General features: G+C 37.0%; 1 protein-coding gene across 1 annotated transcript; it reads left to right on the top strand.

Annotated features, from left to right (window-relative positions):
* The first annotated feature begins 15,051 nt into the window (after positions 1-15,051).
* Positions 15,052-19,744, top strand: LOC149253376 (signal peptidase complex subunit 1-like). The gene is made up of 2 exons (XM_089456819.1): positions 15,052-15,700; positions 19,404-19,744. The coding sequence occupies exons 1-2, from the start codon at positions 15,405-15,407 to the stop codon at positions 19,489-19,491; spliced, it is 384 nt and encodes a 127-aa protein (XP_089312945.1). The 5' UTR covers positions 15,052-15,404; the 3' UTR covers positions 19,492-19,744.
* Positions 19,745-22,854: the final 3,110 nt, after the last annotated feature.

Below are 22,854 nucleotides of genomic sequence, written 5' to 3'. Positions count from 1 at the left end.
AATATAAATAAGGGGTATAACTACAATAGTAATGGGGTAATCACTAGTATTATAGGGACCCAACATGCCCCTCTCCTTCAAAAAAGTGTTGTCCTCAATGCTTGAGTAGTTCTGGATATTTCTGCATAAAATTCTCATCCTCCCATGTGGAATTTTCAGCGGATAAGTTCTTCCACTTGATAAGGTACTCTGAAATTGATCGATTTCGTAGCTGTCGAGTTCTTGTTTCTATAACTGCTTCTGGTTCCAATATAATTTTTCCTTCCTCGTCAAGTTTTGGCAATATTGTTTGAACTGGGAGCTTGTCACCTATAACCTTCTTTAAGCATGAAACATGGAAAACTGGGTGCAATCGAGAAGCTGCAGGAAGCTCCAATTTGTATGCCATAGTACCAATCTTTTGCAACACCTTGTACGGACCATAATACTTTGGTGATAATTTATTATCCTTCTTAGCTTGCTTGAGGGACATTTGCTTATATGGTTGTAGCCGTAGGAATACCCAATCACCTACATCAAAACTTCTTTCACTGCGATGTTGATCTGCCTGTTGTTTCATTCTATTCTGTGCCAACACAAGGTTATTATTTAAGAGTTGGAGGACTTGTTGTTGATGTTCGATGTGATGTTCCATTGCCTGAACCTTTGAATTTTCTCTTAAATATGATGTGATGGATGGTGGTTGATACCCATAAAGTGCCATAAATGGGGTCATTTTTGTTGCTGTATGAAAGGAAGTGTTATACCACCATTCAGCCAGAGGCAACCATTTGACCCATTGTGTATGTTTATCAGATACAAAGCAACGAAGGTATCCTTCCAAACATTTGTTTACTATCTCAGTTTGCCCATCAGATTGAGGATGATAAGATGAGCTATGAGCTAACTGAGTACCAAGACGAGAAAATAATTTTGTCCAAAAATTTCCAGTGAAAATGGGATCTCTGTCACTTACAATAATCTTTGGGTTTCCATGTAGCTTTTGAATTGTTTCCATAAATGCAGTAGAAACTGTACTGGCTCTAAATGGATGTGATAATGCACAAAAGTGTGCATACTTGGTAAGTCTGTCAACTACCACCATGATGACACTCTTTCCCTCAGACTTGGGTAAACCTGTGATAAAATCCATTGATACCTCCTCCCAACGTTGGCTTGGAATGGATAAAGGTTGTAATAGACCCGGTGTCTTAATTGTTTCAACTTTATTTTGTTGGCAAACCAAACATTCTGCCACAAACTTTTGAATATATGATTTAAGGCCATCCCAAAAAAATTCCTTCTTAACCCTGTGGTAAGTTTTTAAAAATCCTGAGTGCCGTCCTAAGGGAGAAGTGTGCAATTCCATAAGAATCTTTTGTTTTAGCTGAGAATTCTTACAGAGGTATAAGCGATCTTTGTACCATAACGAATCATTTTTCCAGGTAAATGTATCAGACGTACTGGAATCTTGTTGTAGCTTTCGAATAAGAGCCCACACTTCTTCGTCATTCTTCCATTCCTCCCTTGCTTCATTTATCCAATCTGGTTGGATGATAGAAATAGCGCACAACAATGCTTCCACATCCTCATCCTTTCTTGAGAGTGCATCTGCCACCACATTTTGCTTCCCTTTTTTGTAGATGATTTCAAAGTCATAACCCAACATCTTTGTGACCCACTTTTGTTGCTCTTCAGAGGATAATCTTTGTTCTAAAAAGTATTTAAGGCTATCATGATCCGTTTTTACCTTGAAGTGTCTTCCCATTAGGTAGGGTCGCCATTTCTTAAGTGCATGGAGTATTGCCAACATTTCCTTCTCATAAATAGCTTTTCTTAAAACTTTCCCTTGATTGGACGACTTTCAAAAGCAATGGGTCTTTCATCTTGCATTAGAACAGCACCAATTCCATTTCCTGAAGCATCACATTCCACAATAAAGGTTTTTGTGAAGTCCGGTGTAGCTAAGACCGGTGCTTGGCACATTGCCTCTTTAAGATGTTCAAAGGCCTTTGTTGCTTCCGGAGTCCATGAAAATGCATATTTCTTCAATAATGTCGTTAGAGGTGCTGCTATTCTCCCATAATTCTTAACAAACTTGCGATAATACCCTGTCAACCCAAGAAATCCGCGCAAATGCTTTATGGATGTGGGGATTTTCCATTCCTTAATGGCTTTAATTTTGCTAGGGTTTACTTTAACTCCTTCATGAGATACAATATGACCCAAATATTCCACCTCCTAGACTCCAAAAAAACATTTGGATCTTTTGGCATATAATTGTTTCTCCTCTAATAGTTGTAGCACCCTATCAACATGTTCAACATGATCCTTCCAAGACTTGCTGTAGATAAGTATATCATCAAAAAATACTAACACAAATTTTCTAAGGAATGGTTTGAAAATTGAATTCATCAAACCTTGAAATGTTGAAGGTGCATTGGTAAGGCCAAAAGGCATGACCAAAAATTCATAATGACCCTCATGAGTTCTAAATGCCGTTTTCGGAATGTCTTCAATCTTCATTCTGATTTGATGATATCCTGAATGAAGATCCAACTTGGTGAAGTAAATTGATCCATGCAATTCATCCAGTAATTCATCAATGACAGGAATGGGGAACTTATCTTTAATAGTGAGCTTGTTGAGCTCCCTATAATCCGGACACATGTGCCATGATCCATCCTTCTTGTGCACCAATACTACTGGAGCAGAGAAAGAACTTTGACTCGGTTGAATTATACCAGCCTCTAGCATTTCTGCAACCATACGTTCAATTTCACTTTTTTGGACATAGGGATATCTGTACGGCCTAATGTTTGGAGGAACACTTCCTGGAATCAGATGAATAGCATGATCATGATCACGCATAGGTGGGAGACCTTTGGGAGTCTCAAATACCTTGGAATGATTGTCCAGGACTTTTTGGAGATCTGGAGAAATAGATGATTCCAATGTGGAAACATCTAGCGAACATAATTGTGCAATTACACCTCTTTGCTCCTTTTTTAGAAGCTTTGTCATGCCATTAGAGCTGATTATCTTTCCTAGTTTCCCTGCAATACCCCTTAATTCAACTTCCTTTCCTTCCACAGAAAATTTCATGAAAAGTTCTTGAAAATTAAAAGCTATTGTACCCAAGGATTGTAGCCATTGGACTCCTAGTACAACATCAGCACCTCCCATTGGAATGGAAAGCATTGGGCTAGTCAATACATATTCTCCCATGGATAGCTTGATATTATGGCACTTTCCAGAACAATTTATTGTTCCTCCATTTGCAATCATCACTTGACACTCTGGTGCTGGATGTAGGAAGTAATTCAATTTTTTTGCTACCCTACAATGAATAAAATTGTGGGTGCTTCCTAAATCAATCAACACTATTACCTTTTTCTTCTTGATTTGTCCTTCTATCTTGATGGTTTGAGGAGTGGTAATTCCCGCCAATGCATTACAAGATATGGTCGGATTTATTTGCTCTTCATCTAGGCTTTGTTCTTGGAATATATCCTCTTCTTTGGACCTTTCTTGCTCCTTTTCTTCTTCCTCTTCACAATCTATGTAGAATAATTTCTTCTCAGCACACTTATGACCTTTTGTGTATTTGCTATCACAATTGTAACAAAGCCCTTTTGCTATTTTTTCTTCCAATTGTTGTGGTGTCAACCTTGTAGGTTGTGGAAGACTATGGGCAACAACACTTCCGTCTTTATAGTTGTGAATGGCATGCTTCCTAGTTGCCATAATTTTGCTTTCCATTTTTCTTGCTAACCTGAATGCCTTCTCTAATGAATCAGGTTCCCAAAGGCACACATCATGTTGGATATTATCCTTTAAAGACCCTATGAACACATCAATCCTATGCTCCTCTGGAATATCTTTTACCCTTATGTTCAATTTTTGGAACTCCTCAATGTGCTCCATTATTGAACCCTTTTGTTTGAGACTTATCAATTGGCTAAAAAAAGTGTTGCTTTTTGTATCCTCATAATGTGCTATCAATTATTCCGTAAAAATTGCCCAAGTGATAAACTGTTTACGAAAACAAAGCCATTGATACCATACAAACTGATTTGGTTCCAAATATAAAGTTGCCATACGTACCTTTTGTGTGTTTTGCACATTATTGAGATCGAAGAATTGCTCCATCTGTAATATCCATGTGGCGGGATCCTTGCCATCAAACTTCTTCATATCGATTTTTGGAACATGGTGAGTCTTCGATCCAACATTAGAGTCTATGGAATCATGATTAACATTTCTTTTGTTCTCATCATGAGTTTCCTTTAGTACTCTTTCACCCTTAGTGACCATTTCTTGTAGCAACTTATTCATATTTATCTTCAATTCTTCCATCTTATCATCCATGCCATCAATTTTACCGTCCATGCCATTCACCTTAGCTTCCATGCCATCCATCTTAGCTTCCATGCCCTTTATCTTAGATTCCACGCCATTTATCTTAGCATCTGTTAGCTTTTGTGAGCGTGACATTTGTTGCACTTGTTCTTGTAATTTTGATATATCATGTAGCATTTCTTCCTCTTCTTCATGAGTCATGCTAGAGCTTTCAGGTTCCTTACTAGGTGTTTGCATTTTCTTTCCTCGGGGCATCAGTTACCGATAATAATGCTTTACTATGCCCTTTGAATTCCTTCAAACCAAGCTTACGCAAAAATTTAAAAAAAAACTATACACCTTTTTTTCTTTGTAGAATCCTGATATTGAATCTGATGTATCTCTGTAATTTCGAATCATCCAGTTCTAAAATTTTGACCTGTAGTAGCCTTCTATGTCCTCTTTCCAATTCCACTAGTCTGATCCAAATTGGATTCTCCAAGAAAGAGTTATGCACAATCTCCCGCAGTGACCTGATTATAGACTAGTTCAGTAGAGCGAACTTGTACGAAGTGCCACGTGTCACTGTTTCAACCTTTGACTCTGAAAAATATATAAAATAAAACTAAAGTCCGTCCTCTTTCTGTACCTTCTTACGAAATTTCAATCCGATGCTCAGAAAGAAAGTTATGACGATTTTCCCCAGGTCACCTGTTTTGAGTGTAATTTAGGAGTCTGCAAAAAGACCAAATTCCTCAGATCATATCCCCGAAAATATCGAGCGAAAAGCTCTGAAATTCGGACCCGAGGTTCAACGCGATTACTTCTCAAATGGGTTTTTTTTGCGACTTCTGAAACGTCACAGAAAAAAAGTTATAGTGAAAATGCCACGATGACCTGTTTGGAGCAGCGAAACCCTAGAATCCAAAGCTCTGATACCAAATGTTATGAAACCAGCTCAAGAAAAGATAGAAAAGATAGATCAACGCCTTAGAATTCAGCCTCTTCGAGGGGGCAACCTCCTTTACATTACATAAATGAAAAATTCTTGGATGATTCAAATGACAAAACCTCCTTTCTATATATAGGAGTCTAAGGAGTCACAATATAATCCAGCCGACCTAACAATAATAATATAAAGCCACAAAAATAACAATAGAGGGATTCTATGGGCACATTAATAACAATATGGGGGGTAATGGGGGCACAACAATATAAATAAGGGGTATAACTACAATAGTAATGGGGTAATCACTAGTATTATAGGGACCCAACAGCATAAATGGGATGATTTGTAGGATTCTTCTCATCACTGATGATATATGCCAACTGTGCTTCTCTATACAATCTCCTGCTTTCCCCTCCAAAAACTGGGACAATGGCATAAGATAGATCATTCTGTAATGTCCCACCTAGTCTCTTAATCCACCCTCTGGACAGCAACATGCCAAACTTAGGAGGGACATCTGCTACCACAATATCCATCATCATACTCTTCATGGGCAGCTGAGTTAAGGTAATGGCCAGATCTTTAATCAATCCAAGACATTTCACCTTCCTTGAATCAAAATAAAATAAATCATGATAGGGTCTAGTGATATCAAGGCCTAACTCTTCCATGACAGCTTTAGGCATTAGATTGTGGCTGGCCCCTGTGTCTAGCAGGCAATTGTGGAGGATTTTGTCATGAATGGTCAATGAGACATAAAAAGATGGAGAATTATTATTAACAGGTTCAATCATAGGGCTGAGCATAATGGCAGGCTTGTCATCTTGCAAATTAACAGAGTCAGTGGAGGTTTGTTTGGTTTCTAGCTCAAGGGCTTCAAGGATAGGCTTCCTAAATACTTCACTCTTCACCAACTCAACCAGAGGCACATATATTTTCAATTTCTGAACTTCTGACTCAAAGCTGAAAGAAGAAGATGATTTATCAGAACTTTTTACCTCTTGAACTGGAGCTTTGAGGATGACTGGATCAGCTGCTGGTCTTCTCTGCTTGATATTCTGTGGTTCTGTTTGGACAACAGCTCTTTGTGCAGGATTCTCTTTGACATTTTTTGCATTTGACCTCAGGTTGTATCTCTACTGCTGTTCAGCTTGTAGGACAGCTTCTCTGTCCCATTCCTGACTGTTTTGTTCTTGCAGCAATGATTCTTCATAAGCAGCTAGAGTAAAAAATGCAACATTGCCTTTATCTTCCATGCAGTTAATTTCATCCTCCTCTTCTTCAAATTGTTCTTCCTCCATGACTACATTTTGGAAAGGAGCTGTAATTTTCTGTTCTTCTTTTGATTCTTCACCCCTCTGCATAATATGTAACTGCTCATTTGCTCTTCTAAATGGGATAGGATTTCTTGGAGCAAATGTGTTTTGCTTCCTTGTTTTCCCTGAATTCTGTTCAACTTTCAGCTTAGAAATTTCAGCAGCCAATGACTCTATCATCTTAGTCATTTTGTCCAATTTAGGCTCTGAAGATGAAGCAGAAGAAGTAGAAGCTTGAGCTCTCTGCTTTCTTCTGTCAGCTTGATTTTTTAACTTTTCTGCAGCCATAATATTATACTCTACTTCTAGTGCTGCATCCTACATATCAATTAGAGTAGCACATCTTCTTTCTCTCAATAACAGGTAGAAATCAGAGTCAAAAGCATTGGCATATGTGAGTTTGGCAAAGGTAGGAGTAGGCTTTACCTCAGCTGGTATCTTACTATACATTCGATTGAATCTTTTATTAAAATTAGGCAAAAATTCACCATTTTCCCTCTTCAGATTACCAAACTCAGTATGATAATACAACAAGTCTTTTTTATCTCCCCATTGCTTCAAAAACGCATCATTTTATGCTTCAATATCTGTTATTGATCTCTGGGGTAATTATATAAACCACTTCCTAGCCTCTCCATCAAGGCTCTGGACAAAAACTCTCATCCACACATCATTTTCACTTATATCTAAATTATCAGCATAACTGTAGAAAGCTTCAAGGTGTTCTTCTGCTGTTACTCCATCTGTGCCAGTGAATTTAGGCATATATTTTTGATATTCTCACACAGACATAGGATTCAAAGGGACAGGCAAAACCAAAGGTCCATTTCTAGCAGCAACAATTCTCTCTATCTTCGTAGGTGCTCGCTGTCCTGCCATGATTGGAATATGTGGAGGAGTACTAGCAGCTTGAATGATAGGAAGTAATGTGATGGATGGCAGAGACAAAGGGATGTTTTGGACTATATGGGAACCTTTCTTTGGACTGAGATTCAAAGGGGAACTAACTGAACAAGGGGCTGAATTAATCTTTGAAGGAATTTCCTTATTAATAGTGCTGATTTCTAAATCTTCAATCTGTATGTCTTCAGCTACAACTTTATCTTTCAGAGATGAATGAGACTTCTTAGGATTACCTGATCCTGATGCCCCTTTCTGTGATGCTTTCTTCGTTTTGACAGTCCTCTTAGGTTCAAGCACTGATTCAACAGGTGATTTCTGAGGATTTCTTCGAGTATTTCTCACAAATTGAGCTAGAACTTCAATGTGGATTCGCCAGATAGATGATTACAACCAAAAACTGTGTTCAAACCTTGTCTATCATCAAAGCTTGAAGCTGTGTCGTTCTCCCAGGGAAGCTGAGCTTTAATTCTAATCTCCTCGGCAACGACACCAATTAATGTTATCACCCCAAGAAACTCTCCTAGGTTGTATATCAGAGATGCTCGGGAACATTACAAACTCAACAAAATGTTGGATAAATGGTGGATGAATGAAAGAAATGCTGCATATTCAAGCCAGATAACCACTTCTACTATGCTTAACCGCAAACATGGGTGAACACCCTCAGACTACAAGGCTTTAGACCACCAATTACTCATAGTTTTAGGGAAAATGTGAAGATGGAGAAGACTGATCACACCAGTAGATGCACAGGACCCTGAGATGGCCAGCTGCAACCAGTTAAAAGGTCTGTTAATCTATTTCTTAATGCACAGACAGGATGACAGCTCTCTGGCATTAAAATAACATAAACCTACATACAAATTCAATGATACTAGATAGATTCAAACACAGAGGTGGGATGATAGCCCCTCTAATGCTAAACATCAACAACACATGAAAAATGCATGACAGGCACAACCTGGAACATAGAAGAAGTGAAAAATGAGCAATTGACAACAAATGAAGCTTGCATTAGTTGAAAATGAAGACCAGAAGCTGCAAGTGTCACAATAGTTGCAGTCTCCAGAAGTTGAAGTTTACATCAGAATAACATTCATCAACCTGATTACATCTTTCTTTTGGGTATATATAGAGTTTGTTCACAAAAAATCTCTGCAGACCCATGCGTGGAGGGGTCATAACTGACCACCAACCGCATTTACAATTAGATATGGGCTTCTGATACAGTTTGATTGTTTTAATGGACAAAATGACATTTACTGGTACTTTGTTGTCCTTCTTGAACAGGTGAAGTATGATTTGAATGCATTTCCATAACTGTTGCAGTCATTGAGCTGCTCGAGGATCGTCCTTCTCGTCCTTGACCATGCTGTTCTTTAAATGTGGTAGCTGAGGAATTCATGTGCAGATTTCTGGATCATCTCTTCCTTCTTCGCGTGCATGGGACAAGCCAAAAACACTGAAAAACGCCTTGAAAATGGACGAAGAGCCAAGAAAGAACGCTGGTCGTTGGATGGCTCAGATGGACGACCTAGATCTGATTGCACGGGCCGTCGGAAGACATATGCGGATGGCAGAGTCTGGGCCATCGGATCATGTGAATGAATGGTGTAGATTCGATCTGAGAGGCTACCGGGAGCAAATAGGAATGGAGGGACGAGGGCCATTAGATCGCGGGCGGCAGATCCAATGGTTGACGGGAGCGGAAGGTGCACGACAATTAATGGGCAGGGAGGCGTACCGGAAGGGCGGTAAGCAGTTTCCCCGCACCGCTTTTCGGCGTCGGGCGGTTTACGTACACATGAGCGCGATCCAGTAAAATGATGACACGTGGCTGGCGGGAAACCACTTCCCCGCGGGTTATATGACGTGTAGTTTATGGGAGCGGGGGTAGCGTACAACGTCAGATCCCGAGGTGGAGGATTGGACAGACAGGATTTAACGCACATGTTTCGGGGTGATGTGACAGGTAAAGCCGCGGCAGGTTATAATTTCCTTTCTATGCGTGCGTTATAAGTGTTAAGACTTAAGCGCTCGGGGACTAAAGGGAGAAGGGGTAAACGAGGTTTTTATAGTGTTAAAATAAAAATGCCCGAGAGGTTAGAGGAACATGGGTTATATAACGTTTAATCCTTAAGAACCTGGGTGCTAAAGAAACATAACTTTTACATTGAATTCAGGTGTAAAACAAGGGTAATGAGGGTTTTATGGAATTATAAACAAAAAGCGCCCAGAAGTCGTTTTAAAGGTTTATGCGGGGTTATGGGAGGAAAACAAGAATAAAGGGGTTTAAAAGAGAATAAGGAGGATTTAAGGGGAAGGAGGAAATAGAGGTGTGGGGAGTTATAAGGGAATAAGGCAAATGAAAGGGAAGGATAAAATAAACAGCTGCAAACCCTTTGCAACCCAAACCAACATTGTCTGACCTGATTTAATCCATCAAATGTTGCAAACTGTAGCAGAGCTAACAGGTACTAGTTAGATATCTAGGCATAAGAAGAAAAATAGATGAATGAATGGAATTATGTGGAAGTTACTTCAATAATCAGTTACAACCCAACCCAAAGAAAGACAAAAGAGGAACAAATTAAATCACAAGTTTTAGCTCAGGATAAGGCAACCAACCAAGAAGATAAGATGAAGTAGGAACAAGAAGCAACCAAAATAGAAGAGGAAATAACCTACACAACTAACCAAATAGAAAAATAAGAATATGAATAGGAAGAGACGGGGAAAGAAAGGGAGTGAAGAAGAAGAACTACAACTTAGTAGGAAAAATAGAAAAAAGGGACACAAGATGAAACTGAGGCTAGAATTCAAAATAATTCTTGTAGATTCAACTAGCAAAACCAAAACCACAACCTTAATCCAACATAATTGATTTGGAGATAGACCTTGTAATTCAAGCACTACTAGAGATCACAAAAAATCATTTACCAATAGAAGAGGTGGGCATTGTGCTAGGTAAAATAAAGAAGGTGGTAAATATAAACAAGATCATATTTGACGACACTAAGAACAAAATCATGGAGCACACAGAAAGAAAACATGTTAGACTACAACTTCCACCAATACATATTATGATTGAGAGGACTATTGTGCTAGATACTAGAGAGGGCCTGTTGATAGTATCCTCTACAGGCACAACATTTTCCCAAGTAACTAAAAGAAAAATTTATGTTCTTTTTGACCAAGTCCAAGAAAAGGATGCTTGAATCACAAAGGTTGAAGAGCAAGTGAAAATGTTGAGGATTGAAGCCAAGACCTTGGGGAAGATGAGTGTTAGGGTGGATGATTACAAGGATTACGCATCAAAATTTCACAACCATTACAAAGCATATTTCCATATCATTAGCCATGTATCAAAAAAATTATTCTCCAAATGACAAGATCATCAAAGTCAACTGTCATCTATTTGAGTTCAGAGAGAAGCTAGAGATGTTGAAGAGGGAACTGGGAAATTGGAAGGATCACCCAATGAAAAAGAGATATCCTTCAAAATTTTCACCCAAAATATTTCCAAGGAAAACATTAAGCATAATTTGGTGGAACCAACGCAACAACACAAAATACTCAACTCCTTCCTAGCCACAATACAAAGAGAACTACCCATATTCTCTCAGGGCACTAAAGAGGATCATGTTGTCATGGAGAGTTTATTGTCAAGTAGGATAAAAATGATTGGATCCTATCATGAAGTGTGGGTATCATATCTTAAGGAGAATGAGAAGATTCCAGTAGAAGATGTGATAATATTGTATGACTTGAAAAAAAATCAACAAATTATTATTGTAATTGTAATTAGAAAATTGGAGAAGTTGAAAGCTTGTAACTAATTTTGAAAAGTCTAATAGTCTTAGGATGCAGTTACCATTTAAGCCTACAAATAGTGTTGAGTTGAATGTAACAAGGATTGTTTTGCATCTTTTTTAAATCCTTGTAAATCAAAGATTGGGAGTTGGTGTCTATGTATTCTTTTGGCCATTTAATATAGAGAAGTCATGAAGGCCAACACTGAAGTTCACTTTCCGTACAGGGTGTTTTTGTTTATGGCTGTTCTTAAACGATTCACTTATGTATGTATCGGTGAGATTAATTACTGTTGTTTTTAGATTAATATGAAAATTGGATTGTAATTTCTTACTTGTGGTTTTATATTGAGTTGCTTTCTTCATTGAGTACTTATTAGTCTAGGAACTGATTATTATGTGTTCTAATTTTGATAAGTATACACCGTCGTCCAAGACTACACCTAACTATCCCTTGGTTGTGTAGTTATGTAGTTTCTTCTAATTTCTTCCAATTTCCTCATCCGTTTTCCCCCTAGATAGGTTAGAATAGTTGCACTTCCACACTTAGGACAAATGCTAGCTCAATAGGTGCACCACAATATTGTGATGATCACATACATCTTGTAACATTGACCCAAAACCAAGAATAATAGTTGGACTAGAATCTGGATGGGTCTCTCATCCTAAATGTTGTTAGGTGGGTGTGAGGTATAGTTGGGACCTCATACAAGAGAGTACCCATCATTGTTGTTGGGACAATTTTTCCAATCAATAGGTTGTAATAATGACCTCCCTCTCCTGAATATGCATCCACAGAGTCCTGTGGAAGTCCCCTTTCAAACTTAGGATCCACACCCAAAGCAGTCTCCTCACCACCTGATCCTGTCTCAACAGAAGAGAGATATTTTATGTTTTGAAACATATCCTTCCATGGGATGAATTCACGTTAGGGATACTTGGTGACCACCCACTAGATTCCATGATAATCCTAAAGAGAGATTTGGTAGTGAAATAAGATATAAAGGAGGAAAGGTTTGGGTAATATTACCTGATGAATGAGAGATAGAGGTAGACAATAGGCATGTCGAAAATTGCCTTCCCAAAATCTACTCCCAAGCATTGATTTCCTCCACATCCATCGACTTTCAAGAATGAGATCTAGTCAAAACCACTAGGAGGGGGTTAGACCTCATATCCCTAATAACCTTATCCATGTAAACTTTAGAAAGTTGAAATTTAGATAGCCATTGCATGATATCTTAATCAACTAACATACCTCTAGATGAATTCCTATCCAACTCAAAATCTTGATTCACTATCTTGGGAGTTATCAATGGTGACACTGATGAAACTAAAGAACCCATAACCTGAAAAAGTGTTTGCTTTTGAACTTTGTTATCATGAGCACAAGGATCCTTTTCAATATTGTCCTTTATCTCCAAGATTTGACTATTCTCCTTGTCATTAACACTATCTGAAGTCACTCTATCCTTCATAAGATGATATTCTTTTAACATTTGACACCAAGATCCCTCTAGAATTGGGGTCATAACCCGAGGAATTTTCATAGCTTCTTATATATTCGGTTGGAAAGGTAACTGACACTCCTCAACAAGGTGACCTTGAGTATGACAATGCCGACATTTGAATGGAACACCTTCATAATCTAGTTGTTGAATAAACTCCATCAGACGCTTTCTAATTTCTAGAGTTTCTACCAAGTCTTCCCTTAAATCCATTGACACAAGTATTCGAGCCAATTTCATTTGTCCCATTTCTAAGGACATATCCATCAATAAGATGACCCCTAAGCTATCACCAATAGCTTTCAAGGCATCCCAAACAAAATTTCCATAGGTAAACTTGACAACCTTACCCACATTAGGATTAGGTCAATCCTTTATTTTTTAGCACCAAAGAGTGGGATCCATATCTTTAGAAAATCTAGGGTTGAATCCCACATCCATGTACCTTTTAATATGAAATTAGCATCCCTTGAGTATTTAAAAAATACTGCAAACAAACCTCTTGGAAGAATGTAGCCTATAGGGACATAACTAAGCATCTAAGACCATCTGAGGTTAGATCATTCTTTTAAGATACAAATATTGAAACATCGACCCCTCACATGACATATAACTACCATTTTAGCCATATTTACAACCTCACCAAGTTTTATATCCTCACCAACTAACTTCACTGGAGACTTGTTAGGCTTGATGCACTTCTTCTTTTTCCTCAGATTGTCTCTCCGCCTTTCGTCCCCTTGCCTTCAGCTAGTCCCACTCCCTAAGGCTATGTAGATAACATATCCTTCCCATGAGAACAAGAGTAGATAAGAGCTTCTTAAAACTCTTCTTCACCTACCCTAGAACCAATGCATCACCTTGTGCATGCAACTACCCCCTTATTTATCAAATTCTTCAATAAGAAAGGGGGCTCCAGAGATGACCTAAAATCTCCATCATTGGACTGAATCTTGTCACCATGGGTTTGCTCTAAACCGCTATCCTTGAGGTGTACACCCCTGCCTCTTTCCACCCCACAAAACTGCCCTTCATCTCTCTCTTCTCTTGACCTCTTCACAAATCCATGGATACCCACAACTCACGAAACAGGCTAGCATATGAGGATTCTACAATCTACTACTTTGAGAGAATGAGATCGTATCAAATGACAATTGCCAATCTGATTTACTCTAGGATTGAACACTAAAAAACAACCTTTTAAACCATGAAAAACCCTCCTAGATGTCGGCGAAAGACAAGTACAAGATGGTTCAACCTTCCAAAAATGTGAGGAAAAATGTCTTGAGGAATTAATAACACCCAAAAAAGTATTTGTGATACCCTTATGCAAATCAACCCCCAGCTAAGAGATGATCAGGATCAAACCCAAATCATGTACCTTCCATAAAGGCAGTTGTACCAACCCCACCTAAACACCTATGTGAGGAATGTTTGGCATTTTCAGGGCCTCCTCACACTAATGAAGTACTATCCCATCTTGACTTTGCCAACCTCCATCTAGACTCGAAAACACCGCGTACAACTAACCATTTGTTATAAGAATTGACCAGGTATTTGCACCCTTGCAAAGATCGTCGGAATAGCCCACTTTGTCTAATCCTTCATCAAACAAAACTTTACTCTCACTTAAGTGCTCAATCAAATCCAATCCCCAAATGTAAAACTCCTACATATTTATTTATTTACTTGCTTTTCATATATATAATATATATATATAATCTCTCCTACATGTTTATTTATTTACTTGCTTTTCATATATATAATTAATATTTTTTTTATAATTTATAATTTTAATCTTTTCATTATAATCTAGATTTAAAAAAATATTTAATGTTAATTTTTTAAATATCAAAATTGGAATGAATTTTAAAACTATTATATCTTTTAACTTAAACTCTAAAATATTATAAATAAGAAATTGTCTACAAATTATTAGATATAAATTTCTTCCATCACACCCTCAACGTCCCTGTGACTAAATATAATATAATATTTTTCATGTTTAAACTCTGTTTAGGTGAACGCGATGTCACTTTTGCATTTTAAGAATGGTTTCCTTATTTAGTTGAACTGTCATTTAGAATAAAGATATGGAAGTTTATGATATAATTTTCTTAATCCTTTGGAAAGGAGAAATTTCCATAATGAACTGAAACAATAAATTCTAGCTGAAAATTTGTAACCAAATTTGGTCATATTTACTATAATAATTACAAACCATTAGCACGTTCATGGGCCTCACCGGTCTACCAGCTAATAAATAATCTATTCAATGCATACGCTGATTACCAGTATGTCTGCATTAATGTTTTCTCAGTCGGCAGCCATAGATACTTTCTTCAATTCAATGTAAAACACGTCGGCTATAGATGAACATGTTTGTACTTGGACGTATTCGGATTTCGAGCTTGATTCCCGAAGAAGTAGTTGGACTGCCACCGAAATTGTGCTGAACCACATCGTCTTAAATTTTAATGACTGAATTGAATTGGTTTGGGTTTGTAATTGGGCATGCCCCGGTTTATTGGAGGCAGTAAAGAAGAAAAATCTCATTATTTGGTGCCTGAAATAGAAAAGGAGGAGGAGAAGAAAAATGGGTACTGAGGGTTTTCGGTCGCAGGAAATTCTACTGCAATTCCTGCAGTATTCTTTGATTGTGTCGGCTCTGATTGCGGGAGTTGTGGGGTATTACAGTTGGTCTTTTAAGAGAATGATCATCACATATGGTGTGGGAGTGTTCTTCGCCCTGCTGGTCGCTGTGCCCGACTGGGAGTTCTTCAAACGCCATCCCTCGGGGTGGCGTTTTCCCATGGCTTCTGATCCCCAGAGTGCAATGGCCCAGAAGGCCAGGTTTGAGATTCTCAACAACTCACCCAAGTATGCTCAGAGGTATGAATGATTTTTTCTAACCCTCCCTTGTCTGTTTTTTTCTTTCTTTGTTTGATTGCCCTATTGAAGTCTGAAAAAAAATTATATGGTCCCCATATGAGTACATGGGTAGCAGGGTTTATTGCAGAAGGGTTGTATCTATTTGTTTTTCTGATTTTGATTTTGAGCAGGCAATTAAGGCTACTCAATTATAACTCCACACTCATTAGCATACTTATTAGGCGTCCATGGTGTCATCGTGGCCTGGAAGCCCATCCACTCTGGTTGCTTATGAATTTTAGGTCATCACAATTTAGGCGCATACAACTTGGAATTTCGAACATCGCTATTCAATTTTGTTCAGAGTGGTGTCATAGGCACTGATGGTGTCGTCGTGGCCTGGAAGTCCATCCACTCTCGTCGATTATGAATTTTTAGTCACCACAATTTAGTCATTTACAGTTTTGTTCAATATTCGTTATAGCTGCTTGGAATAAATTTGATTCAGTGTTTTTTTTCCAGATTAATGATAACCTATGGTTTTGTTCGTAGTATTCATCATCTTTAATGTAGCTTATTTAAAAATCGAAAAAACTTTATGTTAATTCATTCTAGTGCCAGTGAAATCTCAACAACTATGCTGTGTCTTTAGAGACCACCATTTCTCTAAGATTTCTTGATCTACCAATATTTCTTAAAAAATTTTGAACATCGATGTTCAATTTTTTTTCAAGATGGTGTCAGACTTCAATGTCCACGGGCATTACCAATTTACCACCCGGATCACCTTCCCTGAAAGGTTTGAACAAAGCACCCAAAAGGATAAGTACACCGTAAATGCCTATTGGTCTGCTTTTGCATTACCCAAAAAGAAGGCCCCTAAAAGAACACTTGCGAGGGGGATTTTTTGAATTTGGTTTTGGGCCATGGAAGGCCCCCAAGTCACTCGAAGGTGCAAGGGTCGCTAGTTCTGCAATGTCATTTCTTCGAAAGCAAGGTCGTGCACCGACTTTACTGGGTTGTTCCTGCCATACTGAGAGTAGCACTTGGTCCTTGTGAACTCGTAATCATGCCACAGAGATTGCCAATTCCACCATCAAAGAAATAGCTACACGAGTGACAATTCGACCTGAGATGTTTAGAGGCGTCTTCAATTTTGGAATTGGGGATGGGTGTGAGTTTGATAATTTAATGGTCAATCTCTTGCCCATCTGACATATTCTTAATTTACAGAGTTTTAAAATATTTACCACAACTGCTAAATAAGTCTGACAAATATTTTCGTATTGGCAAGTTTCAGACAAAGCAATAATGAATATATATAAAATTTTGCATTTCTCCCAGACGCAGTTGTATACAAATTTTTAATTGAGAAAGGTTCCTTGGCTGGAGGTGACATTTTATGAAGTGAGACACTTAAAGCTTTTGCTATTTTTGAATGCAAAATGGGAGATGCCTCTTTCCTCTTCATCCTTACCTGAAGCTGTTTGTTCGATAACTTTCTTTGGGCTCAAGCAGAGCTTCAGGTTTAGGCTTTGACTTCAATCTCAACGAAACAATGGAACCGTTTCTTAAAAAAACGATGAAGCCACTACAGCTTGCACCTTTAGAAGGGGTCTCTGAGTTCTGAAATGCTTGTTTTGCCCACCTGTTTTAGTATGGTCTATGGTTTTCAGGAACAAGCTCAACTTTGTACTGAGTACCACTGACAGTTATACTCCAATACAATAACAAGGATCAAATTTGACCAGCGTTGAGAATTGGACAGGCTAGGAACCAAACCCAGAATCTGCCCCTAGCTGACAGGTTGCTCTACCACTAATCCACATGCCCCTTTCATATTGGGCAATGGTACCATTACCAATTTAATATTAAGTTTTAATGAGTGAAATTCTACTCCCACAACTACCAGGTTGTTCCTCCAGTCTTGAGAACTCCCTTGATCATTGAAAGTTTGCAAGTGGCATGGTGCTGACCTCCCAAGCCACAGTGCGAACTTGCAGGTGCCTAATATGCATGGAGCTATGTATAAGATCTCAGCTTTTCCAGCTTTAAAAATAACAAGAGATAGAAAAAAATAATCATAACTTGAAAGTCAAATAGAAATTAATGTTTTTACAAGATACCTCTTCAGTGCTTTTCAGGAGAAGTAATATTTTCGTTGCTTATCATTTGAAGGGACAGAGAATTTTAGCCCTTCTTTTATGTGTAAAGTACCCTGTGAAGGGCATAAACTCTTACCCTTCTTTGATGTGTAAAGTGTCCTGTGAAGGGCAGAAAATCTTACATTGGTTCTCTTACTCCCATTTTCTAACCTCTGGAATAAACTTACATTGTTAATTTCCAAATCATGGATATCTCAGTAATTTACAATACAATCATTGAATTCTTCCAACGTGGCTATCCTTTAGAAGAAATCTGTTATAGTGCCTCTTAAAGTAAGCCACGGTGGCGCAAACTGCCCTAGGGTATACAGGGATAGGTACTCCAACGTCCATTGTGGATTTTGGAGTATATTTTGGTGTTGGTTGTGGTTGCAAGTAAGATATTCCCTTGGATATTTTGTACCGAGCATTTGGTAGCTTCCATTTACAACAGCTAATCAAGCTTGCCCAGCATCTGCTCTAGACTAATGCTAAGCGATTGGGATTGGGATGTAACGGGAATAGGATTACATTTTTTTATTTTATTTTATTTTTTATTTTTTATTTTATTTTTATATGTTTGAAACAAAATAAAATTTGAAAATTCTCAACTTCTCTATGGTGTTTAACAAATTACGTTTTTATTGTATTTTATAATTGTCTTTTTAAGTATAGAAAATTTTAGGGGCTAAATTTCATAGATGGATTCATTTTCTATATTTTCTTTTAAAAAGGTTATTAATTCCATTTTTTTTTTATAAATGATTCTCTCCAATTCTATAGGATAAAATTATTGCAATTTTATAGAAACTATATAAAACCATTAGAAACTTGAATATTTTTTCAAAATTTTTGCTAAACATATCATAGTTTGCATGTTAAAGACTAATAAAATTCATCAAAATTTCTATACTTTAAATTCTTAAAATTTTCTTGGCTTTCAAACTAAAATTTAAACCAATTTGAACGCTTTCAAGCTAAAACAATTTGAATGTTCTTTCGTGCTCTGAATTTGGAGACATTTCAAGTCTTTAATTTAACTTCTAAAGGGATGCTTCCTAATCTATAATCGTGAGAGTCACGGATGAAAGTTTAGGAAAGCTATTTTTTAATAATTACTCTGTATCCAGCACTGCATTCACGTGGAAATTTTCCATGGTCCTGTTTGCTCCAGTGTAAACAAATTTATAGAACTATGCCCTGAAACAAAATTATAGATATGAAGCATTTTACGAGGTTTTGAATGACAAAGATAAATCTTTCAGACACCATGGGTAATGGCAAAGTCTGAATACAATCTCATACACATAATATTGTAATAAATTCGATATGACAGTCATATTGCTTTGTATTATTCTTGAGTTTCATTTTTATTTTTAAACAGTAAATGGTCCAAATAGAAACCTAGCTGTGGAAAATGTTTGGCACATTAATCACCTGTATAGATGTGTCTTTTAAATTTGCTCATTGACTGGACTGCTTGATTTTTCTCAAAGGAACGAAGCAATAAATTGATGCATTACATTTTCCTTACAATATAAACTTATTTATACCATGCTTTTTTGTGTGATCGTTTGCAGATTCGAATTTTATCCACTTCGAATGATTATGTTTATTATTTCCTACGGCTTTATTTTCTACAGCACATGGAAGTATATAACTAGCTAATAAAAGGTTTATCACTTTGACAATGTGGCAATTCCTTAGCCACATAACTGTTGCAGTGTGAACTGTGAACTCATTTGACACTCTAGTGGGCAATATTCTTGAAGTGGTAAATGTTCTTTTATGTGAGATTTCTCGTCTGTTGCTGCTGCAAACTCTTCATGTGTCTTCATTGAAATAGAAAATCATGTGAAGAAAAGGATTAATCTGTCTTGGGAGGCAATTTTCATTTGAAGAAAATTTCTTTATCTTTCCACTTGAGGGTTATATGAACTTGCGTAGTATTCTTATACATGTTTATCTCATAGTTAAGTTGAGGAAAATATGTCAAAGAACCTCTTTGACCGAAAAAAAACATTGAAAACGTTGTGATCTTAACTCATCAACAACTAAGTTATTCATATGCATGTTCAGTCTTACAGTTGAAATATTTTTACGTTATACACAGAGATCCAATATAGCTTGTTCCTATGTAATTCTTTTTTATAATAGAACAATGGTCTCATAATAATTATTCATTCATTTAGCAAGTTCGATACCCAAAGTGGGCAGAGCTTGATTTACAATGAATGATTGCTTCATAAAATGGATGTTGTTATTAATTTTAAAATCTCCATTGCAGATCCAACATTCCTTTTTTATATTTTGTGATTATATGACATAAATGAAGGACGTAGAAATAAATATTTTGTGATTATATTATATAAATGCAGGGTCTAGAATTAAATTCAAGATGAGAATATAAACCAGTTAACGGCAGAGTTTTTTGGATTGAAGTTATGATGTTTCTAGCTTAGGAGAAAATATCTAATGAACAATAGTCGTATTTCTTTATAAGTATGTCCGACTTGTTTATCCATTAAGCATGTTTTCCAGAAACACATCCACATAGATTTTTAAGAAAAAGGATGAACTTTAAAAATCAAAATCATGTTTTCTAGAAGCATATTAGCAGAGCTTTGTAGGAGAAAGGATGAACTTTTAAAATCAAAATCATATCACCAGAGCTTTGTACAAAAAGGAATAGAGCTTTTAAAATCAAAACATGTATCTACATGGATCATGAGAAAAAATCAATCAAAATATTCTACCCAGGTTTAGAATGTTCACTTCCGGAGGAACCTAAGCCAAGGGCCTTATATATGGACGATCAATGTTAGACCTTTTATATATATGGAGGACCAAAGTTCTCATTGCCTTTTTTAAAGCATTTTTCTTACGCTTTTGGTCTTTCATGAGAAACTTACTCCCCTTTTTGCTGGAGAAGTATGCATGGCATTGAAAAAACCATCCTCCACAAGCTATAAGATTGATATATTTTTAATATAGACCACTTATATAACCAACTATCCATGGCTCTCTCTTTATTATTCTGGTGTGTTGTTTTATTATTTAGAAACATATTTATATTTATATTTATATTTATACACACAAAAATATATGCTTATAAGTGTGTATCTTGAGAGAGAAGAATATGATCTATGAAAATTCCTTACATGAATTCCTCTTCTTTTATTCATTCTATTATTTAGTTCATTTTAGTTCAATAAAAGTGAGATAGTATATAAGGGAATTCTCATTTAACAAGTGTATAAGGGCATATGCATTCAATATTTCCCAATATGGGACATTTAGTATGAAATATATGGTCATACACCCCATGGTCAACCATGTAATTTATTATTTCTAATGAGGATTGTGTTTCACAGTGGTATATTTTTTGTTGGTGAGGTGGAATTGTTGTAAGGGAATGAAAAGTAAAGTGGATATTATTTAGAAAGATGGCATCTACGAATCGTGTAAGTTGTAACTTTAGTTGGTGTTGCAACACCTAGGTCCATGAATGAGGCTCCTTGACCAAAGATACATTCAATACTAGCATTGCAACTAAGACAAATTGCTTAGGAATTGAGCCTTAGCACAAGTCTCTCGAGAAATGCTCAAGAACTGGGCCTTGGCACAAGTGTCTAGAAAATGCTTTTTGAGATTAGAAGAGATTTGGGATCTTGTTACTCAACATAGGTCTATACAAATGTTTAAGAATTGAACTTCCACAATATGCTTTTGAGATCAAAGACGAGATTTGAAGTCTCCTTTTTGTTTTGTAAGTAATAATACTTTATGTATCATTCCAGATGTTAGGGTCCTATGATTCATAGTTTCAATTGATGATTTGGCTATTTCCTTTTAGTTGCTGAAATTGTAAATAATATTGTATTCTGCAAATGATATATATATATATAATGATGAAAAGAGGGTATAAAAAAAATGTATATGAGAAAAAGAAAATGAAAAAACCCCATCCAAAAATGTATGCAAGTGAGCAAGTTGAAATGCCACGATAAAAAATGCATTAAAATGAATTTAGAAGTTTTTCAAATAAAAGTGTGCAGCTTGTTTAAATGTCACATAGAAATAAATTGTATAGTTTGATCATACTGTTTAATCATGATTAAACTAAGTTAAAAACGCTGCATAGGTTAGATAATAAATCAATCATCAAGCCTAATCTTGGTTGAAATAAATAGGTAGATTAGAGGAATATTAACAAAAGTGTCTAAACTTGGGTTAATTGCTTAAATATGCATTAGGATAGGGTAGAAGCAATCTTAGGAAAATAATATGGGCTTGCAAGACAAAATGCGCCTTTAGGATTAAATTAATTATGTTTAGTGTAGATTAATCCTGATTTAATTAGTTTAATCGTGTAATTTAAACACGATTAATTAATATGTAATAAGGCGCTTGGCACTAAAGTTTGGGTTTTGTTATAAAGTTGAAAAAGACAAAATTAACCTATCAGTTTGCAGTATTGAGCACGCACAAATCAGCCACTGAGATCTTCCCCGCTCGGATCAACGACGAGGAATTAAGTTTGTACCCCCTTGCCCATTCTATCTTTATCAGTAGGGGGGTCCGAAAAGTGGTATTCACAATCCCGGGCCCCACAGTACGTGGCGAGCACTTGTTACTTCGCACCCCCCCGCTCCAAACTACTTACCACCTACCCCCACAAAAACCACTCATCTTCCTGCCAAAGTTTATATATGCCCATCACATCATTCCTCCGCCACGTCCCTACTTCCTCGCCACTCCTATTTCACCACGTGGCCTCCCCGCTCTAGTTCCGTTGTAGTCTGCTTGTTACACCATGCTTTTTACCTCCCGAACGTTCACTACTTGGCAACCGATCCGCTCCATAACAGACCAGAAGTAAAAGAAAACTCCTAATTGCTTATAAGAATCCCTAAAGCGATCACTCTGGATCCTTTCTGCTCCCAGTGCATTTCAGATAAACAGGTACATGATTTTAAACTACCACCTCATCTGCTTGATTTCTTGGTCACCTCTGCAGATTCCAGTCAG

This window comes from Pinus tabuliformis, chromosome 7 (genome assembly GCF_031772625.1).
Source record: "Pinus tabuliformis cultivar Carrire ecotype Pingquan chromosome 7, CPIR1, whole genome shotgun sequence".
Classification (NCBI taxonomy): domain Eukaryota; kingdom Viridiplantae; phylum Streptophyta; class Pinopsida; order Pinales; family Pinaceae; genus Pinus; species Pinus tabuliformis.
This window is presented reverse-complemented; position numbering and strand designations above follow the sequence as displayed.

Bases quoted from the DNA above. Each gene is read 5' to 3' on its own strand.
- LOC149253376 (XM_089456819.1), top strand. From the start codon at position 15,405: ATGGGTACTGAGGGTTTTCGGTCGCAGGAAATTCTACTGCAATTCCTG. The intron at 15,701-19,403 runs GTATGAATGATT...GATCGTTTGCAG, and splicing joins TCACCCAAGTATGCTCAGAG to ATTCGAATTTTATCCACTTC.